This window comes from Lontra canadensis, unplaced genomic scaffold (genome assembly GCF_010015895.1).
Source record: "Lontra canadensis isolate GAN:19392208 unplaced genomic scaffold, GSC_riverotter_1.0 scaffold79, whole genome shotgun sequence".
Classification (NCBI taxonomy): domain Eukaryota; kingdom Metazoa; phylum Chordata; class Mammalia; order Carnivora; family Mustelidae; genus Lontra; species Lontra canadensis.
Window position 1 is genome coordinate 6,073,375 of NW_022631073.1, and position 27,822 is coordinate 6,101,196.

Here is a 27,822-nt window from a genome sequence, read left to right on the forward strand (position 1 = left end):
TCCATACTCTAAATATTTGTATTTAAATAAAAACATTTATTCTGCCTTTATAGAAGAAAATATAGTCAGTCCATCGTCGAGTGATGAGGGAAAGACCTTTTCTCCGAAGCCTGCCAACCAGTCAATATGGACGACATTGTGAAATTAGAAAATCACACTTTGGCAATTCCAGTTAAATAACGGATCTGGGTAAGGCCCATCAGTGGGTGCTAAAATCGTTGGGTAAAAGTTAACAGAGAACAGGATATTCACACCATGTTTACCCCATAGGTTATTTGCTAATTTCAGCAGGAAACTATCTTTACAAAGGAGAGATTAGCGGCCACACCCCACACTGAAATACTGAAGGACACATTGAGGAATCAGATGCCTATTAACCTTGAAATGGGCAAGTAAGGAGAAAAAGTTGAATAAAAAATTATAGAAAGAGAAGCAAAAAGGGCAAAATGTTGACAACGGCCAAACCTAAGCGGCGAGTACATAGAAATTTACCGTACTCTTCTTTCGACTTTTCTAAATGTTTGAACTTCTCAAAACACAGAGTTGGGGGCGGGGGGGTAGCGGTGGGGGGCAGTGCCGAAGGAAGTCTTCCTAACAGGGAAATTCTACAAAGTCTCTGAGTGATAAACAGGACATCCAGCTCTGAGGCCCAGCCCTGAGCACGCCTGGAGTGGAAGCGGAGGCCCGCATCTCTGGACCCGCATCTCTGGATCCTTACGAGGCCTGCAGGTCTCGGAGGCTCCCAGAAAAGAGCAAACGCGGCCCTTCGCCAGCCAGGCTTTGTGGTGCTTTCTTCCCATGCAGATTGCCAAATGCTTAGGGCAAACGTGAGGCTCCCGTTAGATGCATTGCTTTCCAGAGCCCTTATGTCCATTTACAATTGTATCGACTGCACCAATAAGGGTCCCTTTTACTCACTATACCAACGCTACTATCCTCTTTTAATTCACAATAGGACAGTAAGTCTTTATTACTGGCACTTTTGCATATTAACTTTTTTTAATTTATTCTGCTATGAATTGTCTTCATGTAAACTGCTCATTTCTACTGTGTATCTTGTGGGGAAGGTACACGCACCCACCCCCACATTATATACGCCAGTCATTTGTCTATAATATATTTGCAAATCTCTCCCCAGGCTACCCTCTACTTCGTAATTAATTTTTAAAAACGTGTTATGTACTTTTAATCTTCTCCTTAGTGATTTATTTCAGTGATTCTGCCTTTCTTGTTAGAAGACCAGACAGACACATGCTGTGGTTTCTCTGGTTCTGTCTTTTCTATTTAATTCTTAATTCATCCGGAATTTATTTTGATGCATGCCATACAAGGCCAGAACTTTTTTTTCCTTCCGATACTCATTAGTTTGTGTTGCTCCCATCGTCGCATACTAAGTTCTGACGTATATGGAGAACTATTTCTAGTTCATTCCACAGATTATTTTTTCAATTATTTGTACTGGTCTCATACATTAATTACTAAAACTTTATAAGGCATTTTAATGACTGTCAAAAGTCTTTCCACATTTCTCTTCAACAAAGTTAATAGATGGGGTCATCCCTTGGTTCCTCCAGGTAAATCACAAAATCATTTTGACAGCCTCCCAAGAATAATTTCATTTGAGGTTATGCTGGTCTATATATTCATTTAGGAAAAACTGAAAATTTTGCAGTCTTCGATCTTGCCATTCTGGCATATGATATAGGTATGGCATATGGTATACCATATATGGTATATGCCATTCTTTTAAACCTTCTAATCTCATTTTTATAGGATTTTTTAATACAAATTTCTCACTTCCATTAGATATTTATTCTACTTTATTTCCCTCAATATACTTATTAACTGATTACTGCTGTTATTTAAGAAAAAAAAATTTTGTTAAATAGTAGCTGGCCACTTTACTAAATTTCCTTATTAAGTCCAAGTATTTGAAAGCTGACTCACTTGGACACTGCAAGAAAGGAGCCAGGTCTCATACATTTCATCTCTCACCAGGCTGACCAGCACTCCGAAATACCAGTCATGGGGCGCCTGGGTGGCTCAGTGGGTAAAGCCTCTGCCTTTGGCTCCGGTCATGATCTCAGGCTCTCTGCTCGGCAGGGAGCCTGCTTCCTCCTCTCTCTCTCTGCCTGCCTCTCTGCCTACTTGTGATCTCTGTCGAATAAAAAAAAAAAAATCTTTCAAAATACCAGTCATGAAGTGACAAAACAAGAAAACACGCCAGGCACTGTTTTTACTCACTTTTCTTGTAGTGACTTGTTAAAAACACTCACAATTCTGTAAGGACTTCTATCATCCTTATCGCGTAGATAAAGCACACAGAGGTTAAGTGACTGCCCAAGGTCATACGACCTGACCACAGGGTCTGGATTTGACATCGAGCTATATGGCTCTCACCTACTCCTACAGGTTTCATTACTAACTTTTCAAAGCCATCTGTCAACACTAGGAATGACGGCTGGTGGTCTGAGATGATAACTAAGCTTTTATGATGCAATCAAAGGACTCCCTCCATCACCACAGGCCGGTGCTCCTATCCCCAGAGGCTGTCCCCAGGACTGAAAGCATCCTGCACTTTAAAAGAGTAAAGATATTTTAACTAGTGAAAGGTGTGCAGTTATACCAAATTTCTGTTTTGCCTCTGCACATACATAGGTTTTCACCTTTGGTCTACTGCATTGAGAAATGTCCTGCTCTAGACATCCTTACATCCTGCATGACCCGCTGAGTTAGGATGGAAGGGACATAACTATCTGCACACATAAGAACATTCGAAGAGCTTTCTTTCTCCATCAGACTTCAGCAGTAAGGTTATGCTTGGTGATGGTTCAACTACCCTTCTGCTAAGTAAGTTATCTATAGTCTTTACCTACACTCCTCCCAAGCGCATGGGCACAACAGTCCTGCCACGAGTCTGTTTCATAATCCCTTCCTAAGTTTTCTAACTGCTTGCACAGATATTAGTTGTTTCAGATTTTCTGTGTCTTGGGCTGGTTTTGGGGATTTACATTTTCCCAGAAAATGTACCATCGAAAAGATAATTTCAGTGAAATTATCACATGTACTGGTGTAGACGCAGTGTACCACTTTCTATGTTTAGGTTTCTGCTATCACCACTATTAGGCACTGTTAGGTACCCTTCCAAAATTCTATTTTTTTCTTCCTAAATTTCCAAAAGATTTTCTCTATAACCATGGCCATGTATTATTTCTAAATTGATTTTTTTTCCTTAGATTTGTAAGAAATTAGTCCATTTTATTGTATAGGGTTTTTTACTAGAATACTGATCATTTTTAAGTCTTTGTAGAGCATTCTTTCATCTGTCTGAATAGAGTTTCCAAGTATCATGCTCTTTCTGTAGATTTCTCCCATGCGGCGCTCCACGCCTCCACCAGGGGAAGTTCTTGGGCCGTAGCTTTCATCATGACTGCTTTGTGCTTCTTTAGGAACCCCTAAGAGGCTTGGTTAAGAGAGTAAGGCAAAGTGTAAGGAGATCCCTGGAGGGGGCCCCAAGTGTCACAGGCACAGCCAAATGCCCAGCACGGCCCTGGCGATGGCTACCATCACGGCTACCAGTCACTGAGCACTTAGCATGTGCCGGGCGCTGAGTGAGGGCAGGTGGCAGCTGCCCAAAGTATAGCCCACTTCATTCTGGCGCGTGAAGTAATACGAGAACGAATGAATAAGCCAGGCTTTGTTCATCAACCTCTTTCCTTTGGGATACAGCCCTGTCAAAGGAAGCTGCTGCAAATATTTGGGTTAAATCAAAAAGCGTCTGGGCACAAACCTGGTAACCAAAGTAGGGGGACGTTTCGGGGCATCCCACCACCCACCTGTCCTTGCCACTTCCATTCTTCAGATTCACATCTGTGCCATTAGAAACGAGGATTTTCACAAGCCTGCAGGAGACATATCGGAAGGTCACTGGAGACGCAGCTTTGATGGGTAGGAACCCACGGTAATGCGGGCACACACAGCACTACATTTCAGACACATCTCCACACTTCCTTTTCTACCTTCAGAGGCTGGCTGGTTTCAAAGGACATTATTAAACCAGAAAACTACCTCTTCAACACCAAAAAAAAAAAAAAAAAAAAAAAAAGGTTGGCGGGAGGGCTTCTTCCTCACATGAATTATTAATTGAAAACAAATCATATCACATGAAACACATTGTATTGTCAAGCTAATTTGCTGTCACTTTAATGGCCATTTTAAATATATTTTCAAATGGCAGCATTTAATAAAATATAGGTCTTTTTTCCAAAATGGTACTTTAGTAGTTAAATATAAATACGGTTGTAAAATAAGCCACTAGTGTGTATGCCTCTGTGTGGCATAGAGATAATAGAGTGTATCGGGGAAAATTATCTTAGCAACCTCTCGGGGAAGTTTGTTTTCCAGAATTAATATCCTTCCCTCTTTCTTTTTTTTAAAGATACTCCTATTCCAATAACCAGTTTTCTGGGACATATAAAATATATTGTAAAATAGAATTTAGTGGCTACCTCTCTTCCTCACCATAGGATTCTGCACGTTTACATTCTCTCCTGTGTGGTATAGAACTTCAGGCTGCAAACAGCCGAGTTTGGGGGCAGCCCACACGTGGTAGAGTTTTGGGAAGCAAGAAGAAGGGGACTCCTGCCCACACCTTTTTCCCTCCCTTCCATGTTCTGACTGGAGCCTTTGGGAGAAGGGAAAGGTTCAGCCACTCAGAGATATGAGAGGAGGAAGCCTACCTGGTGTAACCTTTCTGGGCAGCGACCATCAGAGCAGTAAAGCCAAACTTATTGGGAACATCAACCTTAACATTTCTTGGGGAAAAACACAGAGAAAAGAGATTAAGATGCTCCGCATGGCTCTCCGCAGTCACAGCAGAGGTCTCTTGCAGGACACAGGTGACTAAAACAATTTATTCTCCCCCAAAATTCCCATTTCTTCTGGGCCATTAAGTTTCTGTTGTCTTAAACCACCCTGCCTAATATTTTTCAAGGATTCGAATTCACAGGAAGGGAAATTGCTCTAGTTTCGCTTAAAACCAGCTCTCCGTTCAACTCAAAGCCACCATGTAAGCAGTGGAAACACTGGGACGGGCACCACCACCTTCTAGAACAGAGGGGTGCCGGCACTCCCACACTCCGCTCCACCAAGAGTCTGGGCTGGGGGAGGCCTGCATTTCTCCCTGGAGGCTACTGGAGGAACAAAGCAGAGCTCTTCAATACCAGCTCAGAAACCTTGGTTTTTTGTGGGGTCCTTCTCTCCTCCAACTTAAGGGCCCTGTTTGCAAAATGACTGGTCTTCTAAGGTCCTCAAAACTACTGATTCAAAAAGAATCTACATAACATTGTTCACCTTTCATTATCAAATATCCCGTGGCTGCAAATGTATTTGCTACTTTTCTTCTAATGTTTTACCGACTTCTTGAATCAGAAACAGCAAATTTAATGATTCCCTAGGTAGATGTGGGCACTTAGGGGTGAAATTTGCCTAAATGCTATGGCATATAAGCAAGAATCAGGAATTATTTCTGGGAAGAAAAGCGGATACCCAGACTTCTCATTTTCATTTTTCATTAGATATTTACAAAATCTAGCATTTACATGGGGGCTCAGAGGTCCTCTTTATTGACTCTGCTGAACTCCCACCAGTCACTGGAGATCTATTTTGGAGCAATTTCAAAGGCATGGAAAATGAAGGGGAAATAAAGTTAAGTGCAATTCTATGTACTTGCTGGGCATTAAAAATTTTTTAATTTTAAGGCAGAGTTCTCTCACCCTCCTTGAAGTATTCGAACCAGCAAATCTTCATCATTCACATTGACCGCTCGGTGAAAGTGCTCACTGCTTATGGGTTCTCCTGAAGAAAGATGGAAAACAGTCGCCAAAGTCAAATGAGAGAATATTCGTTCTGGATACGCGCCTCCCGCAGCCTTGAGTGGGTGTTCACGTTCCCCTCCAAGAAGGCACTTGGCTATTCCGAGAAGTGTGGCTTACATTTCCTATTCCACTTCTTTTACTGAGAAAGGCCTTGTTTCCATATATTAAGAACATTCAGATTGTCCTAAGGACTTGGGACATTCTCAAGTTATAAAAGCACTGCTTAGTGCATGGTATTTTGATAGGTGAAAATAATCCTTCCAGATTTCCTAAGACTTACTAAATGTCTCTTACAAGCAAGGAAAAGCCCCACGATCGTCTCAACATGCTGGTTTTGTTTGCCAAAGCGTCTCTAAACTACTTGAACAAACGACAAAAAATAAATTGCTGTAACATTTGACATCCGAAATTTCAGTGCTTCCCAGGGATATAACATTCACGTTGGCCTGGTCTCCCCGGAGCTGCTGGGGGGCCAGGGCGCAGACGGGGCTCGTTCACAGAGGGGGAGCACCGTGAGAAAGCGCGATGACGGGGGAGAGCCTGCCAGGCAGAGAGGAGCCAGGAGGGGAAGCCTGCAAACGACTCCAGGAACAAGGGGAAGTGGGGCAGAAGGGAAGGTGTCCCGTTGCGTGGGGGCAACGTTAGGTCCTCGAGGAAGACAGAAGTGCAGAAAGGTGCGGAGTGTGACAATAAACAGCCAAGTGAGAGAAGCCCGTCTTCCAGGGCTTGCTTCACACTCTGCGTTTCTCGTTGCTTGAATGGTTTGGCGTAAATGGAACACACGCGAAGCACTTAGCAGAGCACCTGGCATGTCCTGAATATCCAACACGCGTCCTCTGTGGAGGCCGTGGGAAGGGCAGCGGCCACTGTCCTTGTCCCCACCGTTGTCACACCCCGCCCCTCACACCTGAGCCGACCTCGCTGACCCAGATGGGTACTGAGTTTACAATCCCCAGTTCCAGTCAGCTCCAAGGTCTCTTCCATTCACTCAAACATTTATTAAGTCACTCGCATGCCCAGTCTTGACCCTGAGGGTCCAGAGAGAACAAGACCAGTGCGTTCCTCTCCTTTGCCATTTACACAGTAGCACCGGCTTCAAACCTGTCATCATCTAAAACCCTGAAAGAAAACACCCATCTCCTACCTGTCCTCCCGCATTTGCCCCAAGACTGACTCCTGGGGCTCACCCACCCCTTCATCACCCTCCACCAGGCTGGCCTCCAGAGATCCACTGGCTGGCCCCACCAGGTGGGGAGAAAACTTCCCTCTTCCTGCACCTGCAGTAGAAAAACTCTCTGGGTTGAGCCCATGGAGCTCACTGGAACTGGGGATTGTAAACTCAGTACCCATCCCGGTCAGCAAATTCTGCTAGGGAGAACTCCTGGGCCCCGGAGCCCCTTTTCTACTCGTTTCCTTGGAAGATTTTAACTGGGCACATTATGAACTGGGAAACCGGGGCGGGTGGGGCAGAAGAGTGTATTGATCACTAGCAGAATGACCTCTAGCTGATACCCTTGTTCTTCTGGTAAAAAAAAAAATAAACTAAAGCCAAGTGAAAACGGATTTTGAAATACCAATTTTGTCTGCTAGTGCTTGCCAATCTCCTGAACACTTTTTAACCACACTGTACTTCCTCTTCATCTTTCCACACATAGTTTTAAACCAAAAGCTTCAAAGAAAAGTATCACGATAAACCATCAAAGGGCAAGGCCACCCTCTGTCCCTGGCCTTCCAAGGAAGATCACACCTAGCCTGGTGGTTCCACTGGGGGCTACAGAAGGGAACAGCCCCCACCCCAACACTACCACCACCAAGAGGACATTTGGTAAAACCTGGAGATCTTTTTGGTTGTCGCACCTTAAGGGTTGGTGCTACTGGCGTCTAGTGGGTAGAGGCCTGGGATACTGATGATCTCACCTGCACACAATGAGAATTATCCAGCCCCCAAACGTCAACGCACCAAGTCGGAGAAGCCCTGGGCTAGAGCAGTATGGACTTAAAATGATCTGTTAGGTGACGCATCCCTGCTTTAGTGGACAAACTAAACCCATGGTAAGTTTCCCTTCCTTCTCACTTCCTGGAAAGGAGGGGAAGAGTGGGATGGTGGTGGTACATACCCCCAGCCAGCTGCCTCTTGTGATTCACAAACTTCAACTGCCACCAAAATTACAAAAACAACTAATTTGCATAGAATCATCTAGAAGAACATAGGAAGCTCATCCTATTTCTACTAAATTTTAAAATAGGACATCCTAACTCAAAACTTATTCATTAAGCTCTATCTAGGACTCTACACAATCCTTTTTTTTTTTTTTTTTTTTAAGTCTTCTTCAGACCACAAAAGAGAGCCAGGAAGGCAGAGTGAGTTGTCTGAGACCAAGTAGGTAGGCGTGGGCAACGTCAGAGCTCACGAGGCCTTCGCACGGCCACCCGCCATGCTGAGGTAGCCGACCAACTCATCATGTGCTTCCAACCTTATTAAACTCTGAAAATAAGCAGACTTCTTCAATAAATAAACATGCTCCCCTGGAACAAAGTGGTAAATGAAAGGGTATGCCAAAGCCTAAAAAGTTTCAGAAAAGCGCGAACTTCTTAAGACTCTAAACAAAGTTCTAAAAGCACGTGCAGCATCCCCACGTGTTTCTGCTCTGACCCACCTCCAGTCTACAACGTCGGTCTTACCTGGCCGGTCCAGCTCTCGGCTGCGGGGGGCGGGGGGGCCCTTCCTGGTCCCTCCTACCCAGGAGGCCCTGCAGCATGCAAATATTAGAAAACCAAAGAAGTTCGTTTCGTGCTTAGAGGCGTGAGGACGGTGCGCGGCAAAGACCAGGGTATTTTGATGGTAGGACATCACTGAAATGAATGTATTGCCCTATTTCAGCTTCTGCAAGAGGTGATCAGAGCCCTCATAACTTACTCAGAACGAAAGGACCCTCACAGAAGGGAAGGAGCACAGCGCTATGGCTAACCGTTCCTTGTTTGCGGAGTTTCCGCATAAGGAAGCGATACTTCTCATTCGGGGCGTAGATGCTCTTTCTCATCACTCATTAACCCCACTCAGACCACTGCCGGGAAGGCAGAGAGTCCTGAGGATTAGCACCAGACCAGACGCGGATCAACCCGGGCTTGCAAGTCTCCGTTTATATGAATCGGATGAGGAATAATTGAAAGGGTCCTGTCTGTAGAACAGGAGCAGAGCAGCTCTTTCTCCTACTACAGGCAAGAGTCACAAAGAAAGGAAATTCCAGGGTGAGCCATATGTTCCACTCCTGCCACCCCTGAATCCTCAAAGACATGGTGGGCCTGGCCCAAGGGATCGCCATCCGTAAGTACAACCGAATACAAAGAAGGGAGGCTGTGCCTCTGTGGGTTTGTTTGGCTGTTAATGCTGAATCAATGCCGCCCGCAGGGAGGACGTCTGCAAGTGGCCCCCACCGCCCCCCTGTCCTAGCGCCGCACTGGACCGAACTCATCAGGCAGGGCCAGGAGAGGGGACACCCAGGAGGTGGAAAAAGCCCTCACCCTGTTCTGTCAGAGGGTCATTTAGTGGCAGATGTGCCCGCAGATATTCTAATATGGCAGTAACACCTTTCTGGGCAGAATTCAGGTCTCTGTTAGAAGCAGTGAATAAATGAGGAGTTCATTGGAGGAGAGATTTGCCAATTAACAAGCAGCAGCTGCTTTTCTCTTTTTAAGGGCCCAACTGATTAAAATTGCATGCCTCATTTAAGCAAGAGTCTTGTGTACTTTACCTGGAATTAAAAAAAATAATTTAAAAAAAAGCTGAGCATCCTTTATTCAAACAAAGTACATGCTCTCGGGATTCATTAAAAACACTTTCAAACTGAATGCAAGTGATCAACCCACAGAAGCATTTTTTACTTGTTTTGGAAAATATGCACATTTTTAATTCTTTGTTTAGCATAATCTACCTCCTTAAGGGAGTCTGCTTTGGGTATTATAAATAGAATAATAGTGTCAGGGAGCAGCAGCCAGCAGGAGAGCGCCCCCCTACCTGGGAGAGCCCCCCAAGTCTCAGAGTCCTGCCCACTGCAGACCTACGCTGTGACCAGACCGCGAAAGGAGCATGAAGCCTGGTATGCAGATCAACATCAGGAACCACGTCTCCATCACACCTTGGTCCTTGCAGGAGGTCTGGTCTAGTGACCCACGGAAGCCACGGGCTGCAGGGACAAATGCTCTGGACCCTAGACCACCTTTCCGTGGCTGCCTCTGGGAAGCCAGCTCAGCAGGAAGTCAGCACCGTCCCGGCCAGCTGATGGAAACCTACGATGGTTTCTGCCTTCCTGAAGAGCTCTGAATTGTAGGCGAGCGCCACATCAGCTCTGGCCAGAGGGTCCTGCAGCCTCTGCCCTGGCGTGGATGTGGCAGGAGCAAAGATGTCCGTGGCGAGCAGAGGCTCACCGTGGCTGGCTCTGCATCCTGTTTGCCTTCGCCATCCAAGTCAAGGTGATGCTCCCCAGCCCGTAGGACACACGTGCATCTCCCCACAGACGGGAGTGCAAGCTGAGAAGATCAGTGTTTCCCTCCTCATCCTAATTCTGCCTCTGGACCTTTCCATTCCCCATCCGTCCACCCATGCACTGTGATCTTCTACACCAGACATGACTGACCCATCACATCCTCCACTTTGGAAGCACACAAGTCGGTGGGAGACAAAGAAGATGAAGGATACATAAAATAAGATGGGCTGGGTGCCATCAGAGCCGGTGAGACACAGCCGGGTACCGGCGGAGGCACAAGGGACCACCCCCAAGCAGAGCTCTGCCTGGACACTGGCAGGCAGAGGAGGGGAAGGGGCACTGGGAAGAGGTGGCTCTAAGGTGGGACACTCCAGGGAAAAGGGGCAAAAGCAGAGGAGTGCAGGAGGGGCCTGTGGCTGGCTGGGGCCGGTGGGACAGGAGGGAGCACAGTGGCCCAGCATCCCCTAGAGAGTCATTCAAACACTGGCTTCCCCCTTTGCCGACTCTTCTCCTGCCCCTGCTCCTCCTTTCTCCGTGCCCGCCCTCGTCACAGAGGAGACCAACCCACACCCCACCACTCAGCCTTTTCCCCTAAAAGCGCCAGAGCTCCTGGTCTCCCAGAGGAAGGAAATGCTTTCGCCGCCACCACAGGAAGGACAAGCCCTCTTGCCTGACCCGCGTCACTGTAACTGACTGTTCCACTCGGAAAGTGTCCTCTGAAATTATGCGTCTTTGCAGCGAGCGGAGCACCTTGGGACAGGGACACCCCTCCCAGCTGTCACTGAATTCTCAGTTTGCCAAACTAAGACCCAACTCCCCAGTGCCCTGTCTGCAAACTAAGAGATGATAACTCAAAGCCTTAATCATCTTCAATCCACATAAAAATCCAAATGAGAAAAACCTTGAGAGGCTTTTAATGCTAAGAAACAAACCAAGGGCTGCTGCAGGGCAGGGGGAGGAGGGATGGGGTAACCGGGTGATGGGCATCAAGGAGGCACGTAAGGTGATGGTCACGGGGTGTTCCACACAACTGGTCAGTTATTGAACGTGAAATCTGAAACCAATGATGTACTGTAAGTTGGATAATTGAATTTAAATTTAAAAAATTCTCCAAATAAACGCATAAAGGACACAACTGAAAGCCACAGAAGGAAAAGTGTATGTTTTACTCATGTATGTCTATGTTACACCTGCACACGCCGTACGCAATAGGGACTAAAACTTTAAAATGACTTTTACTCACAGGAGGAAGACTTCGTTGTGCAACTGAGAAGAGACGTTTGTGCTCTCAGCAAGCGGGCCACAAAGAGCATTTCTGACCATTTTAATCTTTACCACATTCTAGATACACACACATCTTTAAAGCACCAAAATACCGATCACAGAAAATATCTGCACCCTCAGGTGGGACCAGGAGAAGGACACGCAAGGTCAGAGGCAGCATGGCCAGCCCCTTGCTCTGTGTGTGTGTGTGTGTGTGTGTGTTGGCTGGTGTTCATTCTTCCTCACTCACAGGCCCCACCGGAATCCGATTCATGTGTCAAGACAGAAAACTGAGGTGGTTCAAAGGGACAAAATGCTTTCTAGGCCTTGTCACCCGAGGCACAGCCGAATGGGCAGACTGTTTCTCGGCCCACACCCCCTGCCCGCTTCCTAGGAAAGGCGACTCTACCCTTTTGTAACTTTAGTCCTGAATGTGCACTCCCAGGCTGGGGCCGGCCCCAGCACAGCTCTCCCCGTCTGTTAAAGCACAGACTTCCCTCCTGCTGCGGCCTGGACGAGCCAGTAAACAGTTGCAGCAGAGTCTCTAAAACTGGAAGCGTTTCAGGGCACCTGAGTGGCTCGCTCCATTAAGCGCCTGCCTTCGGTTCAGGTCATGCTCTTAGAGTCCTGGGATTGAGCCCCACATCAGGCTCTGTGCTCAGCAGGGAGTCTGCTTCTCCCTCTCCTGCGTGGTCATGCGTGCTCTCTCTCTCTCTCTCAAATAAATAAATAAATTTTTTTAAAAATAGAAGGGTTTCTGCTTCCAGAAAGGCTCAGCAAAAGGCAGGGTACTTGTACCTCCATATGGTTCTTTGTCTTCATTGATCTCTGGATAAAGGAGTGTGGTGTTTGTATACTCACTGGTTGTAGATACGGAGACCACTGGGCTGTACTCATATTCTCCAGAAGGACTGGTGACCTTCAGTCGGAATTTGTACAGTGTTCGTGGTTCCAGACCTTCCACAACATGCTTTGTTGCATATCCCCTAGAAGGGAGGAGACACGCACGATCAGGAAACCTGGTGATCAAATCAGCACGCTCTGAAAGTCGCTAAGAGCAGGAGGAAGCAAGGTGTGAATGCTGCGTACTTCCTGTATGATCCCACCTTGGCTGCTGTCAGTCTCCCACCCTAGATGGAGGGTGCCCTGAGTGCAAAGGACAAGTCACACATCCATCCTTTCCCACCCTGCCCCAGTTGCAGAGTCATGAGAAAACACAGGACTTTTTTTTTTTTTTTTTTTGCTTTAAGCACAACTAAGTTTGGGTGTGGTTTGTTATGCAGCAAGAGATAACAGATACTAACTGATACATCACATCATCCACAAAGAAGAAACCAGCACAAAGACAATGAAGAAATGATACCAGTGGCATTAAGAAAAACATCTGAGTTAAGAAACCAAGAAAACAGATGGTTAAAAGTCAATATAAATACATTTACCACAAAAGCAAAGCTCTGAAACCAAAATAAGTATTCAGTAAAACCACATGGTTTAAAAAATCATTATCACCAGCGAAAATAGATCCACCTAGCCCAAAGTGAGTTCAAGAGTAGGTAGATTTCCTTGTTATGTGAGTGCGCGTCCGTATCTATTGTTACGGGACTCGTAGAGACCAAGCCCTGGATTTGTGGCTTCTGAAAAGATTTTGAGGAGCAAAACTTGAGTATCATATCCAAGCTTCAGTGGAATTCGGTGTCAGGTGCCAAAGACCTAGTGTCCTTTCAGACCACCATGAAACCAGAGTGCCCCAGTGAAGTCCAGTGTTGCTGAGTATCCTCTGGTCCTGCTGAAGCAAGCAGCACCTTCACCGCCTGGAAAGAGGAACCACACGACTGTTCAGAAGACAGAAGTCAGGGGCGCCTGGGTGGCTCAGCGGGTTAGGGCCTCTGCCTTCAGCTCGGGTCATGATTCCGGTGTCCTGGGATCGAGCCCCCCATCGGGCTCTCTGCTCGGCGGGGAGCCTGCTTCCCCCTCTCTCTCTGCCTGCCTCTCTGCCTACTTGTGATCTCTCTCTCTCTCTCTGTCAAATAAATAAATAAAATCTTTAAAAAAAAAAAAAAGAAAAGAAAAAAGAAAAGAAAATGCAAGTTCCCATGGCCTGGGCATGGTACCTAAATGAATGAGACAATCTTGGGACTTTTCCACAGTAGATCAGAGCCTATGAAAGTCTAACACACTCCTGTATTTTTGTTATTAGTCCCTAAGCAAATATTTGATGTGGCAGCTGAACAAACATGGAACCTAAGAAACTCAATACTGGAACGCCTAAAGACCCGGTTGCCAGACTTGCCCTCTCTCTCTATGCTCCCTCTGCCCCCAGTTCCAATCCAGCCTCCTGCTGGGGACTGTGCCCTAGGCCAGTCTTGCCCAGCTACTGCTCCCTGACATCTCTACTTGGCCACCACCTGATGCCCCTGCTGAGTCTCTCCTCCTCTCTCCACCCCCCATCTTCCCATCTTTGTTATCGGAAATGCTCAGGCCCAGTCCCCTCACACCACCTGTGGAAGATGAGAATATTGTTCCCAAATATTTGGGGACAATTTGGGGACAGAACAAGGGTCCCGTTCCCCCTGCCCTGTCAAACTCAGACATGACCGTAGGACTTGCTTTGAGCAAGGAAGCAGAAGCAGGAGTAAAATATATCATTCTGGGTGGAAGCTTCTAGAAACAGTGTGGCCTGCCCTTTGCCCCCAGCCACAGTGACTGGCGACCTCCAGGCAGAGGCTGCTCTCTCAGCCCGGGCGGACGTGGAAGACAGACACCGTGCAATGGAGCCACGGCTGACACACCGGTAATGTCGTGTGGGAAACTGTCGTCCTAAAGCACAGAGATTCTGAAGCTGAGGTTTAATGCAGCCTGACTCGCTGTCCGGGAGGGGCAGGTCTAGATCTAACCCTTGATGCTCCTCTTTCTCTCCCATCTCATATCTGAGCCACCAGCAGAGTCTTCAAGTCTGTCTTTCAAACCATCCTAAACTCAGCTACAGCTTGCCCGGTTCCATCCTCTCCACCTCACTCACTGTAAAAGCAGCGGCTGCCTTGCACCTCCCTGGGCCTGTTCTCACCTCAGTAGCTAGAATGATCATCAGAGAGCAAGAGTGTCAACCAGGCCCTGCCCCTCCACAGCTTAGCAGTCGCCCCTGGCTTTCCCGCCACCGCTCTGTCCCGGCCACGGACCCCAGCGACAGCCTCGCTGACCTCATACCCTGCTGCTCTTCTTCTCACCCATTCGACTCCTCAGGGTTCCTGGAACATACCTGGCCCAGTCCCATCTCAAGGGGGCTTCACTTGCTATTTCTTCTACCTGGAATGTTCTTCTTTTAGATGCTCTCCAGACTCCAGATCGGCCTCAGCTGCTTCTTTAGCCAGATGCGACCTTCTAAGGAAACCTTTACCTCTGCTCCAAACCCCCAACTTTTCCTATGTTTTCTCCTTGGTCTTCTCGCCATCTATATTTACCTACTCTGCATTTTCACTTATATCTCTTATTTGCTTTTCTCATCATGAGGGAGGAATTTTTGTCGGTTTGTTCAGTGCACAACCCCTGCATCCAGCAGTGTCTGCAACATAGTAGATACCCATTAATATATGCAGACGGAATCAAGGAAATACTGGATAATCGTGATCGAATGAATGAAATGCACAGTTGTCATAGGAATTTAGAGGGGCAGACAATAGGTTAGTAACAAGTTTCTCGGTCGAGGTAGAATCCGACCCTGTGGAAGAAAGGGTGGGATGAGGGGACACGGGTCTGACAGGGAAAACAGCTGAACATACACGCAAGAAAAATCAGGGCCTGTTCAAAGGACAGTAAACAGATCTTGGTGGAGGATTCATGCTCAGAAATAAGAGAGACAACAAGGCAGGCAGGTTGTAGGCAACCTGTGAAGGGCATCATGGATGGAGTCTGACCTTCATGCTTCCAGAAATGGAGACTCCCTGAAGAGAACTTGACAAAAGGATGATTAGCAAGACAGAATGGACGGCTGGAAGGCAAGAGAAGACGGACGAGCCCCATTCATTCAGCAAACGCGCTCCGGAGCTCATCAGGGAAGGAGTCCGAAGATGGAGCCTGCATCCCCCCCTGCATCGTGGGGCATAAATGCCTCGACCTCGGGAAGGAGCAGACGAGGCGTTTGCAAAGGGAGAACTCACAAAACCAGGTAAGGGTCCGTGAGGACACCCCCGATTCAGGATCGGCCGGCGGTGAACAGGGACAGAAACAGACAAGTAAAAGGAAGCTCTTAAATCCTAATTCCAAGGTCCGATGTTCTAAACCACTTTTTCAAAGGAAGGCGTTGCTCGTCTTGAGGAAACCTGGAGCGGCCGGGGAAGGAGCGCTGGAGTGGAGATTAACACAGTCTCATTCTGCCACCTAGTGGCGGGCTTCGCAGTCCCTTCTCGGAGGGCAGGCAAGCCTGCGGCTGGCGGTTGGCAGGTCTTGCTACCAGCTCCGTGATGCCAGACCCTCCTCCCGGCGGACCCCCCCGCAGGGCAGCACTCATGCCTCTGCGGAACGTGCAACACCCCTGACAGACGCCCCAGGCGGAGGCCAGTGCGTGGCTGCGCTCCAGTGAGGGGTGGGGCGGGGAGGTGGTCCCCCAACGCCCTCCTCCCGGGACTGCGGGCGGAGAAGGGAAGAGGAAGGAGCATAGAGCGCGGCCCCACCTGCAGCCCCAGAGCAGGGTGGGCGCCAGGGGACCCGGGAAAGAAAGGATGTTTCTTCCCTTCCGCGTACTCATACTTCCAATACCATAATTCCTGCTTTCAGACTTCAGATGGAAATTACCTAAATGGAGAATACCATGGCATGATCTCATTAAAACACCATTTTCAAGTCATGGGGCCAGAATTATTTGCAGATGGTAACTACATTTCAGATAAATGTGTTTGGTTTTTTTGTTGTTTGGGGGGTTTTATTTTTTGTTGTTTGTATCGTAAAAAAACAAAACCACAACCAACCAACCATTCATTAAATCCCCAGGATATTATCATTCAGGGAAGAGGGAAATCCTCCGTTAATACCCTCAAGATCATCACGATGCCACCTTGAGAAAAGACTGGCAAAATGCCGGAGATGCCCTGGGCATTGACAGCATCAGCCCCAGTCTGTGAGGCCTCCCTACAGCACCCAGTGATGTTAGTCCCCGGGGGACGTGGGCAAAACGTACACCAGATCTCTGTCATTTCTTACAACCTGAAATGACTCTACAATTATCTCAAGACTAATTAGAGTTCACACAGCCATATTTGTATCGTGTTTTTGGTATCCCTAAGATAGTCGTTTCACAAGTGGTAAAGCAGTCAAAAGGAAGAAAGGAGTTGAAAAAAAAAAAAAAGACTTCTTGATTACCCCAGTTACATTCATTTATTAATCCGTGGGACAAGTACTCAGATGGCCTGCAACGTGCCAACGCGGCCTAGGGGCAGAGGCATCAGGTGTTATGCAAACAGGAATCTTTTCTGCCTCTCTCAGAGTTTAAATACTAGTGGGAAGACAAAACAAACATGCCAATGAGACAGATAATTCCAGCAGAGCTGAAGGTTAGGAGTGCATGAGACAAAGTCAGGACAGAGGGGATGCCTGGGTGAGAGGGTGGCCATTTCCGAAGGCCTTTTGCGGAAGGGATGTTCAACCTGATATTTGCATGGCATGAAGGAAACAGCCACATGAAAACAGAAGGAAACACACTCAGGGTAACCTAACGAGGAAGACCCAGCCCTGGGGACCAGCACTGCCTGGGAACAGCTAACCGAGAACAGCAGCGTGCCAGGCGGTCCGGAGGCATCCTGGGCAGACAGGGGGGCCCCAGCCCACATCTCTGAACACAGCAGCCTCCTCCAATCTCAAATCCTCTTTTTTTTTTTTTTTTAAAGATTTTATTTATTTGTCAGAGAGAGAGGGAGAGAGAGCGAGCACAGGCAGACAGAATGGCAGGCAGAGGCAGAGGGAGAAGCAGGCTCCCTGCAGAGCAAGGAGCCCGATGCGGGACTCGATCCCAGGACGCTGGGATCATGACCTGAGCCGAAGGCAGCTGCTTAACCAACTGAGCCACCCAGGCGTCCCTCAAATCCTCTTGATTGTGTCTCTACATTTTAGAGTTTTAAAATATACCATTAGAATACTGCAGGAGCCAAAGAAGCTCTCGAAGGTAGAGGAGGTTTTGTTTCAGAGTGACCACTCATGCTGATTTTCCAAAACTTCTAATTCATAAGCAGCATGCATGCAAATGATGCTGGCTCACTTTTTTCTTTCATTTCAGAATGAGTCTTGTTAGAGACAATAGAAACCATTCCAGCTCATCAGGAAATCAAAGCAAAATGTTAAGCAATTCAACATTGCACCTACGTATAAATGATACCGTAAGTGTGCATTTTGGGGTCTTCTTCTTCGATCGAGAACCTGAACCACTGCTCCTGAGGTCCTTGCCGTTTTGCTCGCTTTTCCAGATCCCAGTATAATTCGATGCTGTGATGAGTCACTTTGCCCACAACAGGTGGATGAGGCTTTGGGGATGGTGTGATTTCTAAAAAAAAAAAAAACAAAAAACAAAAAACAATACAGACTTTCAGGACTCCATTTCCATAAGGACCCCGAGATCAGCTAAGTGCATTACAATAGGGAGAGATGAGACTATTTTCCTCCACATCCAGACACAGATTAAGTATCCTCCCTGCTGCTTGAAGAATATCGGAAAAGCTCAAGTGACAGAAAATCCAGCTGATGTAGTGAGCTATGACATACTTCGTCGAGAAGATCATATCCTAACCCATCCATACAATAGTTCACTTATGGACCATTCCAAAATGTTTTTTGTAATGTAGATGACAAAGGATTGATATCTCTTCTAGATAAACAGCTCTTGCAGACTAACCAAGGGAAAAACCCAAAGGCTAATAACCAACCAGACAAAAGATGAGCAGTGCACAAGACATCAAAAACAAACAGCCCGTACAATGTCCAATAGACACAGAAATTGATAACAATCGTATATAATTTCATATCCAGTCAGACACTCCAGACGAGAGAGCATAACTAGGAGAGATGACAGTGTAGGGAGAGGACAGTCTCAAACATTGCTGCAGGGAAATGGGAATTCTAGCCTTCTTAGGAAGCAATATGGCAGCAAGTATTAAAATTAAACATAGCTATGCCGCCTCTCCAGCCGTCCCATGCCTGCAGAAATCAGAGCACCAAAGTAGAGGGACGCCTCTACAAGGACAGGAAATGCTGCAGTTTTTAGCAGGTTAAGCAAACAAGAGATGACCCATTGATAAGCAAATGGTCAAATAAACGATGACGTGTCCCTAGCATGGGACATTACATGGTCCTTTAAAAATGAACTGTAATATAACATAATAAAAAATGTATACATTAAAAAAAATGAACTAGTTCTAGACTAGATGCCCTGAAAGGATTTCCAGAAGGTATTCTTGAATGAGATGCAGAGAAAGATGCGGAGAAAAATACAGGTTAGTCTGTTGCTGTGGAAGAGGACAAGGGGCACAGCACACCAGGGTGGTCAGCATCTGGCTGTTGTGTTTCATATTAGCTTCGCCTCCCCTGGGAGATGTTTAAGTTCCTTGAGAGCTGGGTCCATGTCTTACTTTTTTTTTTTTTTTTTTAAGATTTTATTTATTGGGAGAGAGAACACAAGCAGGCAGGGGGCAGAGGGAGATAGAGAAAGAACCTTAAGCAGGCTCCACACCCAGCACAGAGCCCAATGTGGGGCTTGATCTCAGAACCCTGGGATCATGACCTGAGCCGAAATCAAGAGTCAGACGCTTAACCAACAGAGCCACCCAGGCGTCCCAGATGTCTGACACTTGTCTTAAAAACCCTCTGTATCTCACAGGGCCTTTTGGGCCTCAGAAGTATCAGTGATTTACCAGACTCACTATTCACTAAGAAAGGGTCTTGTACTTCCCAGAAGCCCTGTCTTGGTAGCGGACACACAGACCACAGTCTACTCCCCACAGACTCCAGGGCATCCTGGAGTGTAGAGTCCTTGAGGAAGGCAGGGCTGTCCTGATCTTGCCTGCTCCAGGCCAGGAAGACAGACAACCACCAATTTCCTTTACTTCCTCTGGATACACCAGGGGACAGCCTGCAAGCTCATTTTTCTCAACTTTATTTTCCTAATATCTATCAAAGCATGGCAAGATGGAGTTGACTAAACCTGGGTTTAAATTCATGCTCTGAAACAGTCAAAAATATTCAAAGTGTTTTGTGATAACTTACTAGCCTACGGAGTCGCGAATTCCAGAGTACTTCGTACAATGCTACCTTACCTAGCAGCTGAAAGGAGCTAGGTCTGCGTGTAACCTAGGTAAATCTCAATGAGGGGGTGAAAATCACGTGCTCAAAGGACCTGCTACATCGCACTGCTTCAGTGTTTACAACACAACACTGGGTATTGTTTGTGAATACACAAACATGCAGTAAAAGTTGAAGACGTGATGGGGAAGAACGCCCACCACCAGGACAGAGTTATGGCAAAGACTTCGGGGAAAGGATGGAGAGATCATGGGGAGGGAGACTTGCCACTGTATCTGTAGGGTTTCAGTTCTTTAAGAATTTAAGACTTATTTGGCAAAATGCTTCATTTTAAACCTATGTGGTCCATGGGGCTGTGTGATTTTCAATACTTGAAATATTAAGAACTATAAAAATGACTAACATGACTCATGGGGCTGTTGGTTATCTTAGAGAAACCTATTTCAATGTCCTACGTACTAATTAATATCTGTGTGGGAAAGAACACATGAGCACCTCCTACCTGCCAGACACTCACCTTTTGGTATCAGCATCTCCTTTAATCCCAGCAACACTGCCTGGCACGTATTGGAGAATCACACCCTGACATTATGACACCCGTGCTAAGCAACCCTTTTTTCTTTTCTTTCCAGAGCCTTCTAGAACCATCCAAAGAGCAGGACTAATAGACCATTGCAGATAACCCCCATATAATTAGAAGGCAAGTAAAACTCCCACTCCAAAGATGCCTGATTGAGAATCTCAGTCAAAATCAAGATCGGCAAGAAACTCGAATTTAATGCCAAATTTTGAAATGGACAAGTCAAATGGCTCACCATGAATTTATGTGAGGAATAAAAGGATAATGTTCCAGTCATGCTGGGTGACGGGCATTAAGGAGGGCATGAGATGTAATGAGCACTGGGTGCTATATAAGACTGATGGGTCACTGACCTCTACCTCTGAAACTAATAACACATTGTCTGTTAATTAATTGAATTTAAATTAAAAAAATATTCCCCGTTATGCAAGCATTTCTCTTGCCTTGCTCTTTACTAACCATCGATACAGTAAATTAACGAGAGACCTCGGTCTGTGAGCTCAGCCCCGGACGATCAGATCTCTATGCCTGAACTTGGCACCAGTTCCACCAGACGTGGCGATGTGCCCACATCTGGCAGCAGCCTCAGGACAACCAGGGTGCCCCCGCTGTCTATCACCCCTCCCCCTGATCTGGTCTGCCAGAGAAGGTGTGCCGTTTGGAAAGTTGATTTGTTGTTGTTGTTCCTCATTTAATTTTTTTTTTTTTTTTAAGGAGTGATACAAATCTCCCTGGCCCATGGCCTCACCATGGTCTAGCACTCGTGAGCGAAGGCTTACTGAGCGCACAGCCATGGTAGCCGCGGACAGGCTGTGGCGGAGACCCCGTTCCACACGGCAGTCATACCCCAACACTGAAGGTTTGTGCACAGACCAGCGAGGCGACACTCTAAGTCTTCCTTACGAACAACAAAGCTTCCCATGATGCGAATCTCCACCGGGGCGAGAACTGCTTTGGGCAGAAAGCTATTCGTGCCAGACAGGAGCCTTACGGTCAGGCCATGATCGAGCATTCTCATCAGGGAAAAGTTTGGGGGTTTTTGGGGTTTTTTTAGGGTGGTCAACAAAATAAAACAGCAGATGAGACCAAAGTTGTCTTGGTCTTTGGCAAACCTCCAGTCATTTGACAGGCGTGTTTTAACCCTTACGACATTGTACTTAGTTTGTGTTTTCTTTGATAAAGATTCTGGTATTTTTGTCATGACCTGCTATGATACACATTATAGGAATTTGTTTTAGGATCCTAAAATATATGTATAACAGGTTACAGGCCCAAGTGCAAACCTCGGGATGCCAAGGGCACACAGGCCCAGGACAGCACTGACCCTCCGTGCAAGCCAACAGCAATGGCCAGGACGAGACCAGCGGCTGGGAGGGGGACAACAAAACACCGTGACGCCCGCTCGGTGCCAGCACTGTCAGAGATGCTGTACGGTCAGTTACCAGTTCACCTTCCCTACAACTGTAGGTGGAGATAACAAAAATCCTGCTACCCTTATAAAGTATCAGAGACACAGAGAGGTCAAAGAAGTTGCCCAAGGTCAAACCATAGTATTAGGCAAAACCAGGAAATCTGACTCAGAAGTCCCTGAACCATACTGCCTCCTAGGAGCAGAGATCTAAAAGGTAGACCTGGGTGAAAAATCTTTTCATTCAATCTCAAGTTTTCTTTGAACCCTTCGTTTTATTTTTATTTTAACTCCAGTGTAATTAACATAGTGTTATGTTAGTTTCCGGTGTACAACATAATGGTTCAACGGTTCCATATCTTACTCAGTGCTCATCAATCCTCTTCCCCTTTCTCCCTCAGCACCCCAGCCACCTCCCTTCTGGTAACCATCAATGTGTTCTCTAAGAGTTGAGAGTCAGGGTTTCTCCCCCCCCCCCAACCATTCATTTTAAGTAAGTCTTGACTTGTGAACCCGCTTAAACCCCCAGGAAATTGAAAATGAGCATGACAAGAAAAATGGAGACCCCTATTGTTTGAAGTGCAGGGATGTTGCATATAGGAGGGAGAAGGGAGGGGAAGTCCCTCCCGGCCCTGGGGCCAGGGAGACCGCTTATCTTCCGGAACTCAGTCCACAAAAAAGAACATGATCTGAGAAGAGCACAGAACCCTAAGTAGGGGCCAAGAAGGCAGAGAGGTTTGGCTGCTGTTCACCTTGACACTGTGAACGTGGGTAGGAAGACAGCCAGGTGCTCTTCGTGTCCAGCATGGAATGTGGAGGGAAAGATGGCAGTGAGAGGCCAAGAAAAGGTTATTATAAGGTCTGGAGTAAACAATTAGTGAGATGACCCCTAGAGAAATCTGCCAGGCCAGAGAGTACACAACATACTGGAAAAATAGGCTACATTGAGTGTACGACCAATACGGGCACAGATTCCTCCATTTTTCTATTTTGTCGCCCCCACACTTTACGAGGAAGCTAGAATTGCAACTGGGGGGCAGGGGTGGTGGTGAGCTTATCTACCATCCCAGCTCTGACTCCCTCTACTCTAGGAGTAACTGAGTGGCTGGATGACAAGTAACATATCTTTCTTAAGGTGACTAAAATCAACATTTAAAAAAAAAAAAAATTTTTTTCGAGAGAGAAAACAAACAAGCAGGGAGGAGGGTCAGAGAACAAGAAGGAGAAGCAGGCTCTCTGCTAAACAGGGAGCCCACCGCAGGACTCCATGCCAGGACCCTGAGATCACAACCTGAGCTGAAGGCAAACACTTAAATGAATGAGCCACCCAGGCGCCCTTAAATTAGTATTTTAAAAAACTCGAAAGCTCATCTTTTTGCTATTTAACCAAGATGTTCATATCCAGGGGCACCTGGGTAGCTCAGTAAAATAAAGCCTCTGCCTTTGGCTAAGGTCATGATCTCAGGGTCTTGGAATCGAGTCCAGCATTGGGCTCTCTGCTCAGCGGGGAGCCTGCTTCCCCCACCCTCCCCCCACCCTCTCTGCCTGCCTCTCTGCCTACTTGTGATCTATCAAATAAATAAAATTAAAAAAAAAAAAAAAGATGTTCATATCCATATTTGTATTTATCTTCTATCATAACCACTATTTGGGGAATTGCCTTTTCTAAGTTTTATAAAATGAATGTACAACACACCATAAAGAGACACTAATAGATACAAGTTAAGATGCTACTTTGTTGTTTTAATTCCAGGATAGTTAATATACAGTGTTAGAGGCTACTTTTTATACAGAACTTTTAGAACTCTTTTTCCTGTGAGTATCAGATCTCTTAAAAGATGCTTTTGCATAAGTCTGATAACCAGTGTCAAAATTTAGACAATCACAGAATCTCATGTCACAAGCTCTGGCTTAAAACTTAACTTTCCTCATGATACCAACAAAAAGGAAGAAACAAACCTTACCTTCAACTTTGTGTGGTTCCTTTAAACAGTTGGTAGGTTCTCTCCATCGTGGCTAACTTACCTGAAAAGTTTTCCAATAGGAAACAGGTTGGTGGCGGCCGAGGTCAGGGTGGAAGGGAGAGCGTAGCGTGGGGGCGGGGGAGAGTAAAGGGGCAGAAATGTATGAGCTTCCAGCTACAAAGTAAGTCAGAAGAATATAATGCACCATGGACCTTGTAAACATAGGTAAACACCATCGTTCTACACCTTTGCAAGTTGGTAAGAGCAGATCTTAAAACGTCCTCATTACAGGGGGCGCCTGGGTGGCTCAGTGGGTTAAAGCCTCTGCCTTAGGCTCAGGTCATGGTCACAGAGTCCTGGGATCGAGCCCCACGTGGGGCTCTCTGCTCAGCGGGGAGCCTGCTTCCTCCTCTCTCTCTCTGCCTGCCTCTCTGCCTACTTGTGATCTCTATCTGTCAAATAAATAAATAAAATCTTAAAAAAAAAAAAGTCCTCATTACAGGAAGCAAAGAAAAATGTTTTGTAACTAAGTGTGGAAACCAATGGTAACTAGACTCCCTATGGGACCCCAGTGCCACATACACGAATATCGAATCACTCTGTTGTACACCTGAAACTAATGTTGTAGGTCAATTATACCTCAACAAAATAAATACCAAAAGAAAAGGTTTTCCAAATTATGAAAAAGGAAATACTACAAGGCAGACTGCAAAAAGATGATTGCGTGAGGATTTATGCCTGTGTTGTGCACCACAGACGTTCTTTGTAAAAAAGTTCTCATGCAAATCTGACAAATAGGACAGTTTCATGCCCCTCCTGCCATTTGTCAAGTAATAAATAATATGAACATAAAATATAGAAGCCTCCACACACTGTCACCATTAGTCCCAGTGGTTACAAAGATGGTAAAAAGAATGGCTCTCAAGCACACAAGAAACCCACCTTTTAAAGAACTATCATTTACAAAGTATAGGTCTAAACACGAATGCTATCAGGTATAAGTAAGCCACTGCACAATATTAGGCCTTAGCACCCTAATTTTTTAATTCAGGTTGTAATAATATAATAAAACAGAAATGTGCCAACCCTATAAAAGGAGATTCAAAGGAGGAATTAGTACCAACATCCAATTAACCAGGTCTCCTGATGATGGGCACATGATGGGATTTGAAAAGCTACGGAGAGAACTCATGATCACAGTCCATATTGAAATTAGTCGTGATTACTGTCACAGAAAGCAGAAAATGATGGAGAAGCAAATAGGAGTCTCATCACTGTCAATACAGAATACCACAAAAGCAGAATGGCCCTTTCCCTGTCCTTCCAAAGACACCTGCAGATTTACTGAGGTCAAATTTCATTGACAAGGGACATCTGCATCCTGGCCTCAAGTGGCAGATGGTTTGTAATGAAGATGACAGCACACTGAGGGGACCTTATATAAAGGATAGTGGTGACTGTCATCTCGAAGCAATTCATCATGGCTTGACCATCTATTTATAGCAACCATAAATCAAAACCATATTCCAAATCAATATGACAAGGAGATCATAACCGTTCCTACACCCTGGCTTTTTATAAGTATCCCACAATGTTTGCCAAATACGTACCGAAGAAGGAATTTTCAATCAAATATCACAGTAGCCACAGAGCGAGGACGGCTTTTTCCTTTAACTTAAACTTTCCTTTAACTTAAAAATGAGATGCGACAGCCAAAATGGCCTTAGCGCCACCAAACTATCCTAGTGTTTTCATAGAATGGGATCCTATAAAACCCCAATCGAGGAAAGGACCAAGGACAGAAGTAGATAAGCTGGAAAAATTATAACCACCAGGAAATACAATTAAGAAAATGTTCAAAGTTACTACTAATCAAAACGGAGTGTTGAGAAAGCAAAAACAGATCCATGGACAAGAGAATGAACTGGTGGCTGCTAGGGGTGGGGAAGGCGGGGTCGGGGAGGGACAAAGTGGTCCCAGATCCAGGCTTACAGTTCTGCACCGGATAAATCATGGGAATGAAAGGCACAGCACAGGGAAGACAGTGTCTGATCCTGCAACCGCATTTATGGTGACAGATGGGAGCTACACTCGAGGTGAGCACAGCGTAATCACCGTGCCGTAGGTCATGCTGTTACAACTCATGGAACATTTTGTGCCAACTATACTTCAATGAAAAGGAAGCAGGATGGGGGTGGGGAGGGGATGTTAAAATAAATGAAGTACCATTTTATTTATAAAATTTAATGAAAATTAGCACAGGGTATTACCCTTGCATGTTTAAGGCTGTGAAAAATCTGGTTTACCTACAGATTGTGGGAAGTCCTGAGCACAACCCTTTACTAAAGCTATTTGGCCATGTTCCACAAGATTTATACACCATCCCACCTGGTGACTCTTCGCCTAGCAACATATCCAAAAAAAATAATCCAAAACCAAAAAATAAATATAAAACCTAAAGGGTTTTTGTATTGTGTGTACTTTTACTTCATACTGTAAAAAATAATAAAAAATAAAGTCAACATTTAAAAAAATAGAAAAAATAGTGTAGTGTCTTCACACCCAGCACGCAGCTTCATCAATTATCAGCATGACCATGGCCACTCTTCATCTTTACTTCCACCTAACCCTACGCTCCCCCAAACCTGGATTATTTAATAACTAAATTTTAATGAGCATTCACTTTGTATCAGACCGTGTTGTAAGCAACTTGCATATCACATCTCATATATTGCACTCCTATATCACTGATACAATATATCACTTAATCTTTAAAACAACCCTAGGAAATCCTAGAATTTCCTCCATTTTACAAATGGACTATAGTTAGAGGACACATAGCTTGCCAGGCTATGTGGGGGGGTCCAGTAGGCAGTTTTGAATGCAGGCAACACCACACCACAGCCATGCCCTTAACCTCTGTATATACCACCTACGAGCTCCCTACATTTGACTACACACGCACTTACATAAATGATAACAGAAAAACCAAGAAAATCACCTTAGCATCCTTGATAGCCATAAAAACTGCAAATGATCTAAATGTTCAAGAACATGGAATTTGTTGTATACACGGTGGTACATCATTTATATGCAAAAATACTTCGCCACTAAAAAGCCACATGGGAGAATATATACTAATGTCAATATGTTTGATATGCTAAGGGGAGAACTCAAATTTGCATAGACACTGATTATAATGGTATAAAATATACAGATGCATACACAGAAAAACTTAGAAAAATGAAAGACAATTAGAGCAGGATTTATGGCTGATTTGGGGTAAGTTCTATTGTCATTACAGCATTGGATATGGAAAAAAAAAATCCAAAATGGGATTGCACATTTTCACATATACTTAATGAAAATAAAATTCAGCAAAGATCAACGATCAGCCTCGACTCTCTCTCCCTGAGCTTACATGTACCTGGAGAAACAAGTCTGATAAACAAGTCTGATAAAAATATCCAACAAGTCACTGTGGATGCTTCGTAGCCTGAGACGCTTCAGTTACACTCCGGCTCAAATTACTGACCATGTTAGTGTCAAGCAGACATTCTGCACGTACTTCCAAGGGATAAGTTTACTTTACATCAATTCATTCAGTCTGTGGGACACCACCTACATCCCAATGGCACAAGCATGACCCAGACAGAGAGGGGGAGGGCGCTAAGAGACCCAACACAAAAGCAAAACAAACAAAAGCAAACCAGAGGCACGAGGCAGGGAGAGGAGAGGCAGCAGGTGCATCTTGGGTTGGCGGGGGGGGGGGGCAGTGGAGGCTGGGAGGGGTGATGAGATGCTCTCAAGTGAGGTGTGAAGGGTCAGAGGGATAAGTCTAGCAGGGCCTGTAGGCTGAGAGGACACCATCTATTAAAAAGCATTTTCATTTTCTTTGGGGTGCTTGGGGGGTGCAGTCAGCTAAGCGTCCGACTCTTCGTTTGGGCTCAGGTCATGATCTCAGGGTTGT

The 27,822-nt window shown here is 45.8% G+C and overlaps 1 protein-coding gene across 2 annotated transcripts in view; it reads right to left on the reverse strand.

Moving 5' to 3' along the window:
- The window catches only part of FANK1 (fibronectin type III and ankyrin repeat domains 1), a 96,778-nt gene that overhangs the window by 5,588 nt on the left and 63,368 nt on the right, over nt 1-27,822 (reverse strand). For both annotated transcript variants that reach the window (XM_032882098.1, XM_032882099.1), the window contains exons 2-6: nt 17,972-18,149; nt 12,485-12,609; nt 5,775-5,856; nt 4,740-4,814; nt 3,837-3,902 (exon numbers count right to left, since the gene is read on the reverse strand). In XM_032882098.1, the coding sequence (XP_032737989.1) occupies nt 3,837-3,902; nt 4,740-4,814; nt 5,775-5,856; nt 12,485-12,609; nt 17,972-18,149 (526 nt within the window). The remainder of the gene's footprint in view (nt 1-3,836; nt 3,903-4,739; nt 4,815-5,774; nt 5,857-12,484; nt 12,610-17,971; nt 18,150-27,822) is intronic.